At 35.1% G+C, this 22,794-nt stretch overlaps 1 protein-coding gene across 2 annotated transcripts; it reads left to right on the top strand.

Annotated features, from left to right (window-relative positions):
• Positions 1-93: 93 nt before the first annotated feature.
• On the top strand, positions 94-20,767 carry LOC128222971 (uncharacterized). Of its 2 annotated transcripts, none has more exons than XM_052932168.1 (9): positions 94-268; positions 8,773-8,901; positions 11,990-12,107; positions 12,334-12,402; positions 13,549-13,752; positions 14,997-15,110; positions 16,827-16,943; positions 18,049-18,099; positions 18,590-20,767. In XM_052932168.1, the coding sequence occupies exons 2-9, from the start codon at positions 8,895-8,897 to the stop codon at positions 18,630-18,632; spliced, it is 723 nt and encodes a 240-aa protein (XP_052788128.1). In that variant the 5' UTR covers positions 94-268; positions 8,773-8,894; the 3' UTR covers positions 18,633-20,767. The 2 variants fall into 2 exon arrangements, with proteins under 2 accessions (XP_052788128.1, XP_052788127.1); XM_052932167.1 differs by having other exon boundaries at positions 94-272.
• The last annotated feature ends 2,027 nt before the right edge of the window (positions 20,768-22,794 follow it).

Raw genomic sequence — 22,794 nt, 5'->3', positions numbered from 1 at the left:
ATAGCCGTCTGAATGATATAAATAACATATATACATGCTATCAGTATTGGCTTATTCTACTCGTCACATTCTTTACCCATAGTTGTGAAAATCGTTCAATTGTATACAGAAGTAAATATCTACTCCCATCAAAATGAACTAGCGTCAGCGAAGTGTGACACACCCAATACCCACTGGGCGTAAAAATCTTTAATGGACTTACATTAAGTTGTATCTCAATAGTAACACTATCGGCTATTTACACTCGTATTTTGGAATTTAAAGCTGAGTAGGTAAGTGTTTTTTACATTTTCAATTTATTATTGTTTATATAGTTATTTTTACGTTGGTTAAACCTTTCGTTAAGTTCGTATTTCAGAAAGAGTAGTATTTAATTATATTTGAACAAGTTTACTATTGCAAATATTTGTTAATCTATACGCATGTGTTAAAGGCATGTAGTTTTGAAAGAGAACTATTATTATTCGATAGAGCTAGACAAGAGACTAAGCGAGTTCAGCTTATGATTGTCTTCAACTGGTTACAAAATGTAATCAATACCTTATATTTAAATACTCAAAGACAACCCTTGAACTTCGAGTACGTGTAATTTGTGTTTCCAATGATTCATTTCATGTTTCTTTAATCTTTATACCATATCAACTCAATGGTTATTTTAACCAGTTTTCAATGATCGGTTTTATGTACTATGTTTACGTTTAAACAGACGCTGAGACTAGATTTTAAATCTTTCTCTTTCCTATTATTGCTTGATACAGTGTATACAGCATCACCACACCTTTCATAGGTACTAAATTGCTATATCCATATAAAATTTACTGTAAGAGATGTTAAGCATAATGAAATAAAACCTACATGGACCGGGGTGGAGGTAAGCTTATGACGAGGGTAAATAAGCTCTCCTCCCTACCCCCTCTTATCAACCAACCTTGCTGTCTGGTTTCTTGGCAAAGTGTTATGAACAAACTTGACTTTATATATCATTTAAACTATATACCTTTAAACTTTAAACGAACTCGTTCATGTTCAATAGGGTGAACATCGCTGTTTTTTATTTTGAACAAATATGAACAAAATGCTTGTAGCAATGATAACATATCTACGTAAATTCAAATTAGCTCAATTAATTGGAAAATGTGACAAAGATGCTCTATTTTGTCGAAAATCCTCAGTAACGCTATTGAAAATTGAAATACCTTAGGCTTCGAATCATTAAATTATGTACAAATGAATATCTGGCATTTCAACAATCTAAAAGAAATGCCAGCATAAAATCAGTGAACATGTTCTTTTAACATGGTAATAACAGATGTCGGTTTTAAGTTACAACGTGTTCGCCATCGACATACGAGAGATATTTGAGAAACCATTATAGTGCGAAACATTTTATTAGAAATTTATGACTCAAATTTGCTGAGACATCATGTTGTGCTATATATTATACATCTCCAAAAAGAAGCTGAGTTAATCCCAGATTTGAACTTGGTCATAACTGCGCTTAAATGATCCGTAATATCATTAAAGTATAGATAAAAGTTTAAGACGTTTAAAATGCTCAACTCAGCGAAATTAAAGACTTTTAAAATTGTTGACACAATAACGTTATAACGTCCATCCGGGTTATAAACGTTTAAATTGTAAGATCCATCGAGGTAATACATGTTTAAATTACTATATCCACCGCGGTAATAATCGTTTCAAATGCTTGATCCATCGAGATAATACATGTTTCAAATGCTCGATCCATCGAGGTAATAAACGTTTAAATTAATAGATTCATTGAGGTTATAAACGTTAAAATTGTTAGATCCATCAAGGTAATAAACGTTAAAATTGCTCAATCCATCGAGATAATAAACGTTTAAATTATTAGATCGATCGAGGTAATAAACGTTAAAATTATTAGATCGATCGAGGTAATAAACGTTAAAATTATTAGATCGATCGAGGTAATAAACGTTAAAATTATTAGATCCATCGAGGTAATAAACGTTAAAATTATTAGATCGATCGAGGTAACAAACGTTAAAATTATTAGATCGATCGAGGTAATAAACGTTAAAATTGTTAGATCCATCAAGGTAATAAACGTTTTAAATGCTAGATCCATCGAAGTATTAAACATTAAAATCGGTAGATCCATCGAGGTAATAAACGTTTCAAATGCTGAATGAATCGAGGTAATAAACGTTTAAATTATTAGATCCATCGAGATAATAAACGTTTAAAAAGATCGGTCATACGAGGTAAGTAATAGATAGTTGAATAGCAATCTTTTATCATTATTTTTCAGATAATTACTCGAAAATTCTAAAATTTCCTCATTCCAGGACAAAAAAAAAAGTTGTAAAAATGGTATAACTGTGAGAGTGCAGCTTTAAGACGGATGTATTTAAGTATATTTGCATTGATACAACTGCCTTTAAATAATCATAGGCAACGACCGCTGCCTTTAAATATTTCTGAAATAAGACACCCTTGAGTAACCCGGATAAATACCATTAACTACTTCTGTATCAAGACAACTGTCTTTAACTTGTCATGGAATAAAACATTGCCACAAATGTCAGTGAGAGAGAACCCGAATTCATACCAATACCTTTAAACAAATTTTCATGTACGAAACTCCATTCACTTTGTCTGGAGCGAAAATAAGGTACAGAGTAAATGGTTGAATCTACCAATTTATTATTCAAAATTTCGTTTTGACATACGATATTCCCACGCACTCCTTTGTATTATATCACCCTCTGATGCTTACGAATACAGCCAAATGAGCTACCTTAACGGCAGAGTGAATACTGGTTTTGACACATTAATTAAGATAGCCTGCTCATAGTATTCACTGAAGATGATAAGTGGGCCAACCAACATAGTATAAGATCACATGAACTCACATGTACAAACAACATATAATAAGCTACATTTAAGTTGTATTCTGCGATATGTCTAATGTACATACACCAAATATCGTCCGGAAAAGTATGCTCTCTGTTCCCACAAGAAAACGGAGCATTAAATCTATATGCGACATTAAAATAATGGTGTGCGCCCTCGCTTCTCACAAAAGCGTCCCTTGTTCGATTTCCGACCTCGGGGCATGGCAGTTAGGTTTGTGGTCATCAAGCCGGATAATTGGGTCCTCTCCGGGTACACCGGTCCCCTCAGAAACACGGGACCACACTCATTCGTAACATCGTCCTAACGATAGTAATTAATATAATGTTGTTATAATTTGTTTGCAAACGCTGTAAAATAAAGAAAGTTTGAACTAAATGCAAACTAGGCAAGGTTGTGTTTTTGTTTAAATTCAAGGTGTGTGTAAATGATTCTTTGCTAGAATGTTTGTTGACATGGTGGTTCCATAATGGGATTGTCTAACTGGTTCGGTCAAAGGATTTACGTTTAAAATACTTACACCTTTATTGTTGTGAAATCATGAAACAAGAACAGTTAATTAAAACAAAATGTTAGGAAAAACTATTCACTCGAACGGAACACCATCTCCATGTAGTTTATCATTTTGAAAAATAAGAGGAAAACAAATGATGCCATGAGAGAGAGAGAGAGAGAGAGAGAGAGAGAGAGAGAGAGAGAGGAAGAGAGAGAGAGAGAGGGGGGGGGGTAGAGCGGGATAGAGAGGGAGACGTGCTAGAAGGAACATAGCAAAGCGGATGTCACGTGTACCCAAGCCGGTTGGTTTGCACCAATGCGTTCATATTGTGACGTCACTGCGTGCGACATGACGAGGCGATATGTTAGGTCGAGTTCGAGCCTTGGTACATTTGTAATAGTATCTGGTGTTCGTTATGGTAGAATCCACTGTGTTTGCTAAGTATATGGTTATGGAATATAACTAATCTTGCCAAGTGCGGGAATGAGCAGATAACGTATGAAATGATTTGTTCCAACCACTTTATTATCATTTGCCTTCTGATGAGCACATATGGACAAATTCTGTAACAGGTCATTTCCAGAAATGATCGAAATATTATAACTGAAATTCAAATTAAACGTACCGTTTATGTTGCCCAATGCTGAGGGTATATATTCTAAGATAAAATGTTTTGAAATATGTCAAGTTTGGAAAGTCGTTGTTGGGAAATTTGATGAGGTTCCTTCGGAAGTATTCGTCATTCGCCACCATTCGTGTTTTTTCGTAGGCCAACTTGCAAAAAGTCTACATCCATTCTGAAGCGCTGCATTGGCATTCGAAACTTGCTTGACGTCGTTAGATCTCTTGATGTAATAGCATTTGGTTGCAGTTCTGAATATTCCCGGAGTGTAGTTTCTATCAATGCCATTGGAGCGTCATTCAGCTTGATATGTGTAATAAAATTAATATGCATTGGTTAAATTTGACTCCTTTGTCCGAAAAGAAAAACAAAGAAGCCTTGACGTTTTTACCAAACATTATCAGACTCTATAGGAAAGGTAGTGTCGTAAGGTGTGTAGGGTATACTAAATGATAAATGTATTTGCATTTCCAACTGCAGATTTGTACTTCGAACTAATAGAAAGTATACAGCTGGACGGGCATACTCAAAGATAGCTTCCTGGGAGGGACAAAGAGCTACTTCTCCTGAGAGGACGCCATTAACGACGTCATATGTTGCATAACATAGCTGCTTTTCTAGTGCACTGGAACACTGAAACAAAACATATTTAAATATTTTGGCTGTCAAACACAGCAATATACACACACAAAAAACTTCACTTAAAAAGAATGTAAGTTGTTTGCAAAGTGAGGTCACGTACGCGTGATACGAAAAGATCGCTTTGTACAAGCTCTCATCTCTTTTTGTCATTATCGACATCAAACACATCGTCGAGTAATTTTGTGTCAAGTAACAGGACCTAGACAATGATAGTGGGTTACTTGACTTTATCACTAAACTTGCAAACGATGACTGCTGTAGTCCGGCGCATACACGTGTCTTCAGTAATAAAGACTAATAATATCTGTCATGTGTTTCCGTTCCGGATAGAAAAATCCGACCCGAGGGCACCTGCGTTGCCAGGTAACGAGGCTTGCCGAGTTACCGGCCACGCAGCGTGCCCGAGGGTCGGATTTTTCTATCCGGAACGCAAACACATGATAGATATTTTTCCTAGCACACCTTCGATTACATTTTTTTTGTGAAAAAAAAAACACATGGAAAAGCGCATTTTTGTATTTTCACCAAAAAGCGCGTGCGTTGATGTTTACTGACTCATGATGCGCACTAATTTTTATTCACTGCATACGTCAAGAAGTTCCTTCAGTATCACGTCTTTTAAGGGTTATTTTGTTTTGTTTTGAAGGTGTATTTTTTGTAAAGTTAATGTTTATGGAACTCATGTATTGAATTCTCATAATTATGGTTACAAAGAGTGTAAAATAAAAGAAATGAATATTGTAAGTATTGCGTCACAGCGCGTGACTCATCTGGCATGGGGGATGCCAGATGGATTTTCCAGCACGGCTGGATTCACCGGAAATTCCTATCCGGTGTAATAGAAAACGATGTACATGCTCTACTAAAGAAACCATCAGAGAGGTTTTGCTGTTACCCTGCAGGCGTTTGCTTCACCGATATAGTTAATACATGCTCACTCTTATGGTCCTTACAGTTCAAAAGTGGGTGGGGATGGCCAAAAGTTAAGGCCGTTCAAACGTTTGTGTTTTTATTAGTTTTGAAGAGCCTTCTTTTTAGGGAGTATAGTTATCGGTCAACTATATAATATTGAGCTGAAAGAACATAAAATGAGTCTAACTGATATGATACCTGTATCAAATCTGGTTTATCGTGTACTCAGTTCGTTGCTCAGTTTTCGCAACTGTTTGTAGCTATACATGACCGTGATAGGTTTTATAGCTATAGAGTGTCCCATCTCCCCATCCCGCGCTTGCATCTACATAGTATGTTAAAAAAAAAGTTTTTATATAATTTACATTACGGTAAAAGCTTTTTTGATAAACACGGCGGGTATTATAAATATGTATATAAAGTTATTCCTTTTTATGAAGAATACTTGATTTATTCAATTAAAGCCCATTATTGTGAAAAAATAGTTTTTACAATTTTTTTGATTGGCAAATTTAAAACCATATAGCGATCAAGGCTTTTATGTATACATAATAGGACAGAATATTTATTAGACTTATGCATTTACAGCTCATAGGTATAAACACAAAACAAATATTACATGCATGGAAGAACAAAATGAATAATTCTGCAATATATTATCTACAAACATGTTGTACAATATCGTGAAAACTAAAGATCATTTTAAAGTATTGTATGTGGAAATATCTTTCAAGATGTTTTTATACATTCAAGTCTCATTTACTAAAACGCCTACATACAAAACAAAGCTAATCTTATTTTTATTTATTTTTATCAAAAGTTAGTTATGATAAAAAATTAATTATACACTACCAACCACGCGTTTTTTGCACATCGCAGCGCCACATTTCCTTACCGCGGACATTATCTTGTTAATCTAATTTTCACCATACGCGGCAATTGAAGCATAATGCTCACCGCGTTCTTCCACCACGTTCCACCGCCTTGAGCCACCTTGATACGCGGCGCTGCGAACTGTTAGTTTACGGTTATTAAGGTAGCTGTCATTTTTCTGAAGGCGTTTTCTTTACTCCCGTCCTATATGCATACTTCTAGCCAGTTTTATTAAAGCTTGGTTCGTACTCAAAGTGTAGTTTGCTCCCTAAAAACTATACTTTGCAAATGAGAAAGTATGAAGACGCAACTGTCACCTTGTTCGAAAAATCGTGGTAAGTCGTATCGCGGCGATTTTACGCGTGCATATTGTCGTACGCGGTAGCAGAGATGATCGCGGCGATGACGCGCACCACCAGGTTGGCTCCCGCGGAATATTAAGCCGCGATTTCCCGAGATGACGCAATTTCCCCCGCGGTGGCAGCACGTTTGCAAAAAAAAACGCGTGGTTGGTAGTTTTCTTGGAATTCTTAAATGATAGAAAGTAATATACGCTTTTAGTTTGTTCCTATTGCATTTGAAAATAGATAAATTAAGCGTTTTCAAAATACTAATAGGGAGATATCCTCATTCAAAACCATCATAACGACGATTACAATGCCTTGGCCTAATACACACAATGGCTAATGCTTTGGTCAAATAATCAGCATTTCATGTTCACACCTGAGTAACCACAACTCGATAGTTGACCCCAGACCATGTGTCATTTTATAAGGTGAAATTCTCTTGTACCATATAACGATACCCGGTTGTAAACATTGCCACTGGTAATACATGTGTACCTGGATGTATTATACTCGTCGTATGTATTAATTTGGTGTTGATATTGTAAGATATGTCTTGTTTAATTTGTTTTGTGGAGTATGTATATTGGACACTAGGAGAACAAGATAAGTGTACAGATGTTGTGATGTAGTGATGTATATTAAGATATCTAAAAACAGAAAATATATTTTGTAATTTTATTGTGTACGTATACTTGTCGGGCGGTACACCTACTTAGCCGCGTATGTCTGTCTAGTATTAGTCCGCCTGCTAGTTAACTGTTTAACTCTGTCTAAAGTGACCTCATATAAGACATTATATATATGTTCGTAAAATAATGGGCTCCAGATGGTGTTGCCCTGTTGTCGTATATTATGATTGATGTAGGTTTAGAATACCTACAATCACACTATCGTTACCCAAAAAGTATCTTGCTTAATCTTGAGAAATTGCAGAAGGGCAGGGTGCTGTAGATAAGGGGCAGGTTTTAAGGGGTGGAAAGGGCACACGGTATAGGCCATGAGGAATTATCTTCCCAATTTGACAGAAAGTGATAGAATTTGTGTTTAATTTGTGTTCTTTTATGTTTTAACTACCAAAGTATTCAGTTTTTTATGTATGTATACTCATATGATATGTTTTAAAAATAAACAAATGCCATATTAGAATATCAAAAGCATTGATTTCTATGAAGGCAGGAGGGTGCACATGTTGGTCTTCAAGAGAGTAGAAGGGTACTTCCAGAAACGGGCAAGTTGCAGCACCCTTCTAAGGCTCTTCAGCTTAAACCTTGTCGTGTAGTCTATGCACATAGTCACCAGTATCTGGCGTGAACATATAAATACATCATGTTTGTCTTCGTATTGGGAAACGCCTTTGAGATCAAAATTGAAATTAATAACGCGTGTCTAAATATTCGATATTTGGTGAGTCATATATATGAGGATAATGTCATACCGTCATTGAATGGTTCAGATAAATATAATCCTAAATCCGATAATAGTAAACATTAATTACTCCAATGTAAATTGCCCGTGGGAGATCAGTTTAAAGCTTCTAAATGTACGTTTTATTTATTAGGCCAAGTCAACATTGTAGAATCTACTTAACTGTTGTTGTTTTTCTGTCCCTACAGTTAATTTTCAATTGTCTATTTGGAGATCAGTGTACTTTTATCCATCAAGCCAAGTTTTCGTTGCAAAGCAACAACAGTAAAATGCTTTTGTTCCTATTATCTGATGAAACAAAGAAATAAAACTAATGGATTATATATGTACTTTTAAAATCGTCCATGCATACATATTATGTTTGCCCCGACTTCGAATATCCTGACATTTGGTACAATTTTTAACTCTTCATTTTCATCAAGCTACGCAATATACAGAAATTAGCATCTCGCAAACTCCTGCGTCATCAATGTATTTGCTTGTTTACAGAATTTACGAAATGTGCATGTGCTTTTTTCTAGAACTGTCTTACTACATCTTATGCTCTTTATTTCCAGATTTTCGATACTTGTCCCTCCAAACCCAGCGTAACTCAACTATCGGGGAGGGGAACAAATTGATTCAACACATAGCAACTATAATGAACCTTCATTAGCGTTTCTGAAATATTGAGTAAATCATGGCATGTAAGTCGATTAAAATAATCTATGAAAAAGCTTACATTTTAAGGCTGAACATATCATGCGATCGATTTTTTGAAACCTGAAACCTTTATTCTTGGTTGCGTTTAAATGTGTTTCGAAATAAATAGCTTAACTTAAAAGGTAAGAGCATGTTCACTTCAATCAAAAAAGTTATTTCGATTGCATCCACTCCATTAGTATTCAACTATATAACTCGAGATATTACGATAATTTGTCGAACGCTCATTGACAAGATGGCCAAGCCGAGTTCAACATTATTTATAGAACAATTTCACGATCTAAGTCATAAAGGTTATATGAATCCAAGTTGTGCCACATGTAATAAGGATCCATATGTAATATGATCCAAGTAGTGTCATATGTTATATGAATCCAAGTAGTGTCATACGTTAGATGATTCCAAGTTGTGCCACATATAATAAGGATCCATATGTAATATGATCCAAGTAGTGTCATATGTTATATGAATCCAAGTAGTGTCATACGTTAGATGATTCCAAGTGGTGTCATATGTAATAAGAATCAATTTGTAATATGATCCAAGTAGTGTCATATGTTATATGAATCCAAGTAGTGTCATATGTTATATGAATCCAAGTAGTGGCATATGTTATATGAATCCAAGTAGTGTCATATGTTATATGAATCCAAGTAGTGTCATATGTTATATGAATCCAAGTAGTGGCATATGTTATATGAATCCAAGTAGTGTCATATGTTATATGAATCCAAGTAATGTCATATGTTATATGAATCCAAGTTGTGGCATATGTAATATGAATCCAAGAAGTGTTATTTGTTATATGAATCCAAGTAGTGTCAAATATAATATGAATCCAATTAGTGTCATATATAATATGAATCCAAGTAGTGTCATATATAATATGCATCCAAGTAGTGTCATATATAATATGAATCCAAGTAGTGTCATTTGTTATATGAATCCAAGTAGTATCATAAATAATATGAATCCAAGTAGTGTCATATATAATATCAATCCAAGTAGTGCCATATATAATATGAATTCAAGTTGTGCCACATATAAAATATGAATCCAAGTAGTGTCATTTGTAATATGCATCCAAGATATGTCATATGTAATATGCATACAAGTAGTTACATATGTAATATGAATCCAAGTAGTGTCATATGCAATATGAATCCAAGTAGTGTCATTTGTTATATGAATCCAAGTAGTGTCATATATTATATGAATCCAAGTAGTGTCATATATAATATGTATCCAAGTAGTGTCATATATAATATCAATCCAAGTAGTGTTATTTGTTATATGCATCCAAGTTGAGTCATTTGTAATATACATCCAAGATATGTCATATGTAATATGCATCTAAGCAGTGTCATATATAATATAAATCAAGTAGAGTCATTTGTTATATGAATCCAAGTAGTGTCATATTTAATATGAATCCAAGTAGTGTAATTTGTAGTATGATTCAAAGTAGTGTTACATGTAATATGAATCCAAGTAGTGTCATTTGTTATATGATTCCAAGTTGAGTCATTTAATATATGAATCAAAGTAGTGTCATATGTTATATGAATCCAGGTAGTGACATATGTCATATGAATCCAAGTAGTGTCATTTGTTATATGATTCCAAGTTGAGTCATTTAATATATGAATCAAAGTAGTGTCATATGTTATATGAATCCAGGTAGTGACATATGTCATATGAATCCAAGTTGTGTCATTTGTTGTATGAATCCAAGTAGTGTCATATATAATATGAATCCAAGTAGTGCCATAAATAATATGAATCCAAGCAGTGTCATATATATTATGAACCCAAGTAGTGTCACGTATAATATGAATCCAAGTATTGCCATTTGTTATATGAATCCAAGTAGTGTCATATGTTATATGAATCCAAGTAGTGTCATGTGTAATATGAAACCAAATAGTGTCCTATGTAATATGAAGCCAAGTAGTGCCCTATGTAGTATGAATCCAAGTGGTGCCCTATATAATATGAAACCAAGTAGTGCCCTATGTAATATGAATCCAAGTAGTGCCCTATGTAATATGAATCCAAGTAGTGCCCTATGTAATATGAATCCAAGTAGTGCCCTATGTAATATGAATCCAAGTAGTGCCCTATGTAATATGAATCCAAGTAGTGCCCTTTGTAATATGAATCCAAGTAGTGCCCTATGTAATATGAATCCAAGTAGTGCCCTATGTAATATGAATCCAAGTAGTGCCCTTTGTAATATGAATCCAAGTAGTGCCCTATGTAATATGAATCCAAGTTGTGTCACATGTAATATGAATCCAAGTAGTGCCCTATGTAATATGAATCCAAGTAGTGCCCTATGTAATATGAATCCAAGTAGTGCCCTATGTAATATGAATCCAAGTAGTGCCCTTTGTAATATGAATCCAAGTAGTGCCCTATGTAATATGAATCCAAGTAGTGCCCTTTGTAATATGAATCCAAGTAGTGCCCTATGTAATATGAATCCAAGTAGTGCCCTATGTAATATGAATCCAAGTAGTGCCCTATGTAATATGAATCCAAGTAGTGCCCTATGTAATATGAATCCAAGTAGTGCCCTTTGTAATATGAATCCAAGTAGTGCCCTTTGTAATATGAATCCAAGTAGTGCCCTATGTAATATGAATCCAAGTAGTGCCCTATGTAATATGAATCCAAGTAGTGCCCTATGTAATATGAATCCAAGTAGTGCCCTTTGTAATATGAATCCAAGTAGTGCCCTATGTAATATGAATCCAAGTAGTGCCCTTTGTAATATGAATCCAAGTAGTGCCCTATGTAATATGAATCCAAGTAGTGCCCTATGTAATATGAATCCAAGTAGTGCCCTATGTAATATGAATCCAAGTAGTGCCCTATGTAATATGAATCCAAGTAGTGCCCTATGTAATATGAATCCAAGTAGTGCCCTTTGTAATATGAATCCAAGTAGTGCCCTATGTAATATGAATCCAAGTTGTGTCACATGTGATGTGAATCCATGTTCAGATTGAACGCATTATGGCATATTTAAAACATATATACATGCGGATATTAACCATTCATTTCCAGTGACAGACGAGCAGAAGATCATCATAGGAGTATGTGTGGGCGTGGCCGGCCTTATTCTTATTGCGATTATCATCTTTATAGCGTGTCTCTTCTGTGGCACAAAACGGAATAAACATTAGTAAGTCTAATCAAATTTCATTATGCTCGACCACCACCATCATCATCATCATCATCATCATCATCATCATCATCATCATCATCATCATCATCATCATCATCATCATCATCATCATCATCATCATTAATATGTTACACGTTAAGGAAAGATTCTGTTTCATCTCTTTAAACCACATGGTGTGCTATATTATGATCAAATTAAACATTCTCATCATGTTTCTTTTTAGTAAACGTAGACCATACAAGGATCGCATAATTCACGAAGAGACAATCTTCGACGACAGACCACCATACACGTACGTATCTTAGTGTTCAAAATTATATTTTATTTAATGGCATGGCGGTATTATTCACATATGCCATTCCTTTGTTTGGATTAATCAACAGTCAGCCGTTATTAATCAGATAAATCGGTGGATTTGCATATACGCTGGATCAGTAGACAAACTATAATCACAAACACTAAGCTGTATTAGTGGTCAACATTATGTTTTGTTCAATGAGACGGGAGTATTTCTTAAGTTTTCAAATACATTTATTTCAGTAAATCGTTAGTAAAGCTGTATATATAAAACAGTGACTGGCCCAGTTTATTGGTAGTTTACTCAATATAATCTTGACTTCGAAGACACTTTAATATTTTAATTATGTACTTTCCCAAAATGTGTCGAATCGTATTATTTACTGGTAATCTTTATGCCGTGTGTGTTTTAAGTGTCGGTATTTTAAGTAATCATAAATCAGTTCTTATCTGAAGTAAAATGGCTTAATATATTTTAACAGAAATTATTTTTCAAATTGCAAAATATTCTATTGCAGGCTAACAGCAATATTAATGCTGGCTTAATTTTTCAAATTTGACTTAAGCTAATAATGAGCATAATTGTCATAATAAGAGTTTTGTAATGATCGATTTAAAGCGCCAAATAAAACAAATGTAGTACGTCTGATTAAAATATCTTAACCTAATTTACACACATTGGCCCATGTTTACAAAAAAGTTATAGGGCCATAAAATACTCCTGATTTGGGTCACAGATCTTACTAACGAAATAGGCACTAACTTCCGTTTATAAAGTATGTTTTAAAAACAACAACAACAACAACAAAAACGCTTTATACCCATTCAAACTGATATACTGACTACTTAAGCGCCACAGTACAATGATGACAATCAATTTTTACAGAAAGCGTAATAAACCCTCCTAACCTTCTTATTTTTTCATTTTTTTTTTTATCTTTTTTTCAAATTTTTTCTGTGGTTGGGGGATGGGGGGCTGCGGGGGTGGGTGGGGATAGCGCCAATTTTGAGCCTTTTATTATTTTGTTAATAAGTGTTGAATGCATCAATTTTCTCAATCTTAGTCTTTTAGACGAAGCCATGATATTTACTTTTAAGTTATTCAATTAACATTTTTTGAAACATTTATTTTCCATATTAGTGTTTATGAAAAGACGGTTCCACCTCCCTTTGACGTAGGGTACAGCCGTCAACCACTTCCAATTCCACCTCCGCAACGACTTCCGCCTCTTCCTCCCCCGCAAACGGAAGTATACTACCAGAAGCCACGCTCCCTTGACGTGGCGCGTTATTACGACTCTTTCGACCGCCGCGGTGATTATCCTCCTCAGAAGCGATATTACAGGTTAGAGACGTAATTGTTATGCTCCCGTCAAACTAAGTTCTTTGTTTATTGTAGTCAACCTGTGGTTTGTCGGTCGGTCAGTCGGGCGGTCGGTCGGTCGGTCGGTCGATCAGTCGGTCGGTCGGTTGCAATTTTTCCTTGACCGGAGGATAACTTGAAAACTATTGGATTGATTTAATTAAACGTCATACGATGATATAACATAATGGGAGGAAGTGCAGTGTACAAGAACCATCACTCTATTTTTGCTGATTTAAGAGTTATTGCCCTTTGTTACTCTTCCTTGTCCAGAGCATAACTTGTAATTTAAAACTTTTAGATAATATTTAACTAAACATCATACAATGGTAAAGCACAACGAGAGGAAGTGCAGTGCACAAGAACTATATGTATCACTATGTCAACTAATTACAGTTATCGCCCTATGTTGTTTTTTCTTGTCCGGCACTTAAAACTACTAAATGGAAATTAATTAAACTCTATGCGATGGTGTAGCACAATGTGAGAAAGTGGAGTGTACAAGAACCATATATGATGAACGTACATTAATTTGCTGACATGCAATGCATTAATGGTCAACACTTTCAAGTGCTTCAGAATCAGTCTAGTACTGTTTGTAATGGACTGCATACAAACACCACACCATTTCAAATGTTTATAAACAGTCTTCTTCATAATAAAGGCCACCAGTAACCACAGTTTTAAATATATTTCATGGAAAAACCAAGTTGATGAGTACATGGACTTCAAGCAGAGGAGTTTTGATTGCATTTTATGGACATATGTACTCGCATTTTATTACTTTTCTTCAACAACACTTTTGTCACTTTTGTCACTCAGCATGATTGGCAAGTAAGCGTGTATGGCGGCATTTTTGGGGGGTATTAGCTACTCCTGTGACAGCTCTAGTTTGAGCCAGTTTTGCAAACACTAACAAGTCTAGGGCGGGGCTGCACCCAGCGCCCCTCCCCTGAAATCGTCCATTTTCACTTTTTATTTCAATATAGAACAAAAAGTAAAAAACAAACGCCTAAAAAGCACCACTTAGGACAAAAATGTGTTTAAATATTCTTTGGGGAGTATCCCATCCCCACCCCATGCATATTTGGGTTCTAAGGGATGGCGCAATTCAAAAGAGGACACACTAAGGTACGCCCCTATAACGTCAAATACTAGCTCCGACAGTGGTATAAGCCGTTTATTTAATTAAGTTCATAACCAAACTTTAAACGTATTATTTTCAGCGATAATCGATGGGACGGTGTTTTCCACAAAGAGCCGATTGTAGTTCCGGTCGCAGCACCCGAAGTAGTGTACAATGACGCGCCTCGACGTGAACAGGACGTGATCTACCTAAAGTAAGACTTCTATTGCTGAATTTTAAAGGAATCGAAAATTCTCGGCTGTTTTTTTCCGTATTGGTAACAGGCTTTGGAGATAAGCGCTAATATGTAAATCTTACCTATGAACTATGTTATGACTTCAACATTTAGATGAACCACCTGGCCCGTTCTCTCGTAACATCTAAAGTCTCTTAAAACAGGATAAGGCTATAAGCTAACTGTTTCTGTGTAGTTTATTGGTGAACTGTTAACATTCTTAAGAGATCTTGGACTTTGAAAGGTCATTATTTTCATAATAATCACGATGAACAATTTCTTTAACTAAAATCAAGATTAAGTGATACATTTGACTTAATGAAATAAGCTACTTAAGACTATTACGAATAAGTTGTTTCGAGAATTTGGGCCAGGTGAACAAGTGTTTTAAATGCTAATAAACCATCATATATCAATAATCATTATACGGTATACACGGCACAGCTGTTTAATGGGCTACTTCCAATATGTCTCATTTGTTCTTTTAAGAAACATTATTATTATAACATTAGTGTTGTCGCTGTCGTCGCCATCTTGCAAAACCCTTAACCTTAGCAATTACTCAAAAACTTATATGATATTAGCACATGTTCACTGTCACAGGTCGACCCATGACATTAAGGGCGGGAACATAAGTACGCGTAAGAATACAACATAATTATACAATGTCTTCGGAGATCATTCTGAGGTTTATTGTGTTGCTTTGTTTTCATGTTTTGGTAATTTAAATGAAGAAATAAAACAAAATCTAAACAACAATCAATAAGATTTTAAGTTATTCTGACTTTTACTTAATATAATTCTGTGTTATTCATTTTTGCTTTGACATTTTTTCTACTGTTTTTAGTAGTGGATGTTCTGACTTTTTAAATAAGGTTACAGTAATACTTTTCTTTTGTATACCTCATTTCAATACTCATTTTTCTGTAATGGAAAGTGTCGCTGTGTGCGTCATTTAAAGTGGAAAGTTTTTACAACTCTTTTTAAGTATGTTCTTTAAGGAAATTACCTATTTTATTTGTTTAACCCTTTTTAAGGCGTTAGCTCAGTGAGAAATGCAAGAGTTACATGGGTTAGTTACGCACATTCTTTAATCTAATCACCTACTTAAATATTTCAAAATAAGTGTCAGGCGTGTCCAATTCTGAATCATATTCATTGTTGAAATCAGGATTTCAAAGAGAGATAACCTACTACAGATCGTGTTGAGTAGCTATCAACATTGAAGCTGCTTACCGACGGAGTAAGGCTGAGAAGTACGATAGGTCAACCTTGGTTTGACAACATTACGTTGGTGACCAATCCCGTCTATCGTAGCAATGATAAACACATGTAATTAAAAGCATTGAAACTTTTGTTCGTGTTAATCATATACCACTGTTTCACATAATGAGCCGTATCTATATTTTTGCGCTCTTTTGCAATTAAGTAACAGTTAACATCATTTTGAGTACTAGATTACCTGAAGTAATATTATAATGATTAAGGATGGGCGGAGTGCTCGTAGCGAACAAGCCCTTTTTAAACATTAAAATATTACTACTACTAATAATAATATCATGCTATGTGGTTCTGTGGTAAACAATTGTGATTGAGGTTGCTGATTGACTTAAACATTTTTGTGATATTGAAGCAATGACATCATGTACTAGCATACCCGTATATCTATCGCTACGTCGCACTTCTTACAAACAGGTATGTTGACGACCAAGCCCTCCTGCCACGGACCAATACTTACCGACGGTCAGAGTACGGTTATGGGGGTGGGGCGTTGAGAAGAACGAGGAGTCATCACGACCTGCGACGGTCCGCGTAAGTACATATGTACCAGGTAGTGCAGTATGCTACACAACAGACGGTAGTCACTGCTTCTCTGCCATCAGATTTACCATATCTGTACATTGTGCAACCTTTTGTTGAACTCATCATAATTTCTTCTTCTAAAATACCTTGGTCATTTTACATCGAAAAGTACATATGATCGGTTTACAATGTCAGAATTCATTACATTAAACTACTCTGCACGTAGATCGCTTAGTAATTTCAAATTATCAGTTAAGTCTAATGACTATACTCTTCGGAATCTTCATTATTTATGCAATAATATGCTTTAACTTAAAGTCTAATGACTATACTCTTCGGAATCTTCATTATTTATGCAATAATATGCTTTAACTTAAAGTTTAAGTTCGTTATTTAACGTTAAACAGACTATACATATTCTTGTACAATTTACCATGAGTCAAGCAGTGATTTATCTCCCAATTTCGAAGTCAAGCGGTCTGTAATGTAACATAGTTTTATAATAATAGATAAATATCAACAAATAGCAATCATTTGACACCAAAAAAATACAGGAGACTGAAGCAAAAAATCTAGGCAGGATCGTATAACTGTGGCATCTTTAAAGGGACTTCGTATGATGAAATAGCGAAAAAAATAAAATTGTCGAAAAAAAAGTGACAAAAACTTGCTATCGATATGTACAATGCATTGAACATTACTCACTGAAGTACCACATAGTTTACAATTAATTTATTTTTCGCATTTGTTTCGTATTCTTTCATTATTTTTTTTACTAGGCATGTCTACCTAACAGATTTCATTCCTTATGCGCGATTGGCTAGTCGATTTTATCACGTGATATTACTTAGTTAGGTATATAGCTTAAATATTCCAACCGTTTAGAGTAAGCCTTCGTAGCACAGTGGGTACAACACTGGACTGTAATTTTGGCGACACCGAACCCGGTCCCCGACTCGATTTTTTTTTTTTTACAATTTGGTATTTTTTTACAATTATGATATCAAAGAGTAAAAAAAAAAAATAAACAATTGTCCTGAGATTCGTTACAGACAAAAAACCTTTTTGGTGCCAATATGGTGTACAGTCCCTTCATGTTTCATATGTGTTTCAGGTATGTCGGGGAGTGGCAGAGACGACCGGAACCTGTGGACGCATTTAATGAGTAAGCCGGTTTAACACTTTCTACATCAGTATCTAGGTTTGACTTATTTACATTAACGCCTTTCATGAAAATAGTCCTATGTCCCAAAAGTATTTCAATATATAAACGTATAAAGTATGGTAGCAATGCTCCAGAAAGCCTGTTAACTTTACGTGCTCTATCTTCGGCCCCAATTTCTCGAAACATCTCATGTCCCTGAAAACACAGGATCAAGCTCAGCACACTATTTTTGATTTGGATGTGTTTTTATAATGTTCTGTCTTTAAAGAGTTTTGAGGCTTGTAAAGAAAAAGAGTATTTGAGATCAATAAGAATTTTCTTTTTGTTTTATAAAATCATATTTAAGAAAGTAATTTTGCTAATTGAATAATGATACTCAAATCAGTTACGCTTAAAAGAATGTTTGAGCGTTGGGGGCCTATATCCACGAGTTCTCTTATTCTACTTCTCATCACTGTACTCGCGATGTTCACACCTTATTCCCTTTCAGAAATGCGTACCAGGCCGGAAGAGATCCGTTTCTATGGTCTTAGATGAAACATAAGCTGGGATACAAGGGATTATTTTGTAAAAGAAATGCGCAGACTGTATTGAGAGGTGAACGCAATAAGGTTGTAAGTGCCATGAAATAAAGAAGCAGATATAACCTTTTAGCTTCCACCTCTCGGTAAGGTGTCGGTATGATGTGTTAAAAGTATGTGTAAATGCCGAGCCAATCGGAGCACCACGGCCATTTTCCTGCGAAAGTTACTTCTGATGTATATGGACGGTTAACAATGTCAGCATGATTTCATTTAACTAGGCTCCAAGAAGATCGCGCAGTTATTTCAATTCAGCAGTTAAGCAAGGGTGCAAGTCTAAGGAATTGTAATTATTAATGCAATAATACACTTTACTTAGTAAAAATGCGAGTTAAAACCCTACAAATAATTGATATTATTATTATTATTATTAATATCAATTCTACACACTACTTTTACTAATGAAACGGCATGCATCCGAGGTTCGATATATGGCGGACATGGCCGAAGTGTTCCGATTTATGCCGAACATTATGTTTTGTTTGCATATTTATATATTACTGTGTTAAATATTGTAAAACATTTTACAAGCCAATAATTGAAGAACAATCGTCGAGGTTTCGTCCTACCTTTGGTGTCGAAGTTGTTGTCGCCTGCGCGCAAGCACTTTAATGTTAACCAGTTCCTAAATCCCGTTATTAACGTATTACAGTTCAACCCCTTTGGCTCGAACTCGCAGGGACCGGCGAAAATACTTTGAGCCTCGAAAAATTCGAGCCATCGAGGAATTCGAGCCAAGTGAGTTCGAGGCAACGGGGTTCGACTCTACATGAAAACATGATACACTGTACATATGTGCATTTTGACAAGACATCCATGCGCGGCATCGCCAAGTCGCATAACTCTGGCTATTGTGTACGTCGAGGTGTATGCCTTGCTCGACCAGGCAAAAACAGACGGGCGATAGCCTCCGATTGAGTTGCTCTTGTTATCAACATACTCCGATTCATATATACATGTACATATTTAGAATACATGTCCATGTATAAATATTAAACATGTGCTATTTTTGCTCTCTCATATATCGTATGCATGTATGCATTCGTGAAAGAAGAACAGCCGTTGTAAAGTGCTTGATGTAGAAGTATATTAGTTAAATTATTTAGCCATATCAATAATACATGTGTTTGCTGCATTCAAATGTTAAATGACAACATGCTCGAATATTGTAAATGAAACTGTTGCAATTCGTTAATCAAAACATTACTTGACCAATTATAGGTTCTTAAAGCTTTCATTAACGTCATTTGATTGACAGTTGACTGACAGCTGCCTTGCACCTGATATGTTTGAATCGTATTTGTACTACATTTCATTATCGAAAGTTGCAGAACAAGCTGCCAACATTATTGTACATTGAGAACGCGTTCTTTTGCCGCGCTATGAAGTGCATGTGCCGTGTACTACCTAGCAACGCACAAACCATGTCAGGCGTCAGGCACGCACTATGTTAAATAAGCATGTATAATGAAAACAAGATGTTGTATGTTAACTATGTGTGACTCATTTGGCTAAACGGGCATTCTACCGGAGAAATTCTGATTTACTTTTATAAATCATTGACCTTTTTGTATTCATTGCGATTAGTTAAGTTTAACTTATCTACATTTTTGCCTCTGACACATGTAGCGAATTTGGCATTTTATCAGAGAAATTCTTTGTAAGATTTGCATCTGATTCATCTTTATAAATCATTGACCTTCTTGTATTCATTGCGATTAGTCAATTTATATTCATCTTAATTTTAGACTGCGAAAACGTAAAATAAAGACAACTTCATGAACTTTTTTTTAGGACAATTCTTGATTGAAAGAAGCAACATGTGTGTCATTAGAAAAGCGTGAATGAAGAGCAATCTAAAAAGCTTAATTTCTAAGTGAAATTGAATTATTTACTATAAATAAACCGTTTTCGTAATTCAAATTATCAAAACATAGTGATATCTTATACTATGTTTGATTTATATAAAACACTTCAGTATAAAATTGTTATAAATATAATTCGCCAAATTTACTGCTTATGTACGTTTGTCTATATTTAATCAACATGTCACTATTTTGTACCAAATAAAATATTGATTAACTCTCGATGTTATTAATTTACTTGTCCGCTGTGAGTGAATAGAATGTAACCACACATGCAACTCCAATAGTAGAATAATCAGTGTATATAATGACAAGCCATTTGGTGTATCAGTCCCATATAAAACAACTGTTCAAACAGCTCTCAGTAGCGGATAATGAGATAAAAGGTCATCGAGAGAAGTCCAAATGCAACAATTACGCATAAGTATGAACCTGACAATTTTTCAACTATACTTAAGTCATATACAGATCCTTAGTCAAGTGGTCACCGAGGAAAACCCAATAACACATTATTCGAAAGGGCATGACCAGCAACTGTGCAGACAACTACAGAAGTAAAGCTCTGAGTAAGTAATCGTTGGTCAAGAACGTTGTCACCGATGCAAACCTAACAACACAATAACAACAGGTATGGCTCCAACAAATGTCCGAACAACAACTACAAAAGTAAACCTCTTAGTAACGGATCCTAAGTCAAGTACGTGATCACTGAGGCGAGCCCAATAACACAATAACCACGTAGGTATGACTCCAAGAAATGTGAAAACAACTACAGAAGTAAAACTCTTTGTAACGGATCTTGAGTCAAGTACGTCGTCAACGAGGCAAGCACAATAGCACAATATCCCTTTATGTATGAATGTCCAAACAACTACATTTGTAAAATTATGATAAGTTGCAGATCATAAGTCAAGTACGTGATCACCGCGCCAACCCAGTAGCACAATATCCTATTATGTATGACTCCAATGACTGTCCAAAGAACTTCATTTGTAAAATTCTAATTGATCCTAATCAAGTACGTGGTCACCAAGGCAAGCCCAATAACACAATAACCACGTAGGTATATTGAGAGGAAGGCGCGGGTTATCTCCCCTTATTAAATATAAGCACTAAAACAAAATATGTGCCACATATAATGTCAATAGTTAAACATTGTAAACGCCCTTGAAATTAAAGTCACAACTTCTATCGACCATGGTCACTAGTTCGTCTTTTCAAAGATTAGGTTGATTAGAATATATATGAAATTGCATATTGAGCGTAAGACAGTGGTATAGATTTCCGTCTCTAACACAGTCCAGAGAACGTTCTCTTTGCCCTTCGGAATGGACAACATTACTATATAGATCCAGTAATGGGCGTGGAAGTGATTCACATCCGCGTGCAAATGCGTTCACACTCGATCCAAACTACATGTGTATATCAAACCCAATTTACTTGTCATAAGGTCGTCAGGCCAAATGCTGTAAAACGCCGTCATCACAAGATCGGTCATATTGCGTGCACTGATGTCACAGTAGGGGTTAACTTCCTGTTTATTTGTTTATTGGCTCAGGGCCATTTAGGGTCCATTTCTATAATAAAACCTCCAAAAATGCACAGCAGGATTTTCAGATCGGAGATCTGATAAGACAATCAGATTGAGATCAATACAGAGGTTGTGTACAATAAACGTCTTATTACACTTATAGACGGATTAAACTAGGCCTTTAAGACGAAATCGTCTTTATTCATTTAGGTCATATATAATATGGGTTATGTCTGGTGAACAACTAGGTTATTATTATCATTGAAAAAACCTAATCTCCGAACACATCTTATTCACCGAAAAATTTAAATATCTTCAAAATTAAATTTACATCCCATTGAATTAAACTTTAAAAGATATTTAAGCTGCTGTCAAAAAGGGTATAATGAGAAATCGATTTGCTTAGATATTTTAACGACCATATAAGCAGTCATTTTACAACCTATATACATAAATACTTCAGACTTCTTAAACCAAATATAAGCAAGATAGGTTTTAAATAAAGGGCGTTCACTAGAATCGAGAAAGCATGACTGACACGCTTTTATGGATGGCTGCATTTTGAATAATTCTTCACATTTAAGGCAAGACCAACAGAAGTAAAACTCAGTTAATCTGTTTGCTCCTAACCTAGTTAGAGGTGATACATGGTTTATTAAAATATTTCTTACCAGAGCTTATTTAAAGCACCAAAGATACAGCTGTTACATTTTATGTT

The sequence above is a fragment of the Mya arenaria genome, chromosome 17 (genome assembly GCF_026914265.1).
Source record: "Mya arenaria isolate MELC-2E11 chromosome 17, ASM2691426v1".
NCBI lineage: Eukaryota > Metazoa > Mollusca > Bivalvia > Myida > Myidae > Mya > Mya arenaria.
This window is presented reverse-complemented; position numbering and strand designations above follow the sequence as displayed.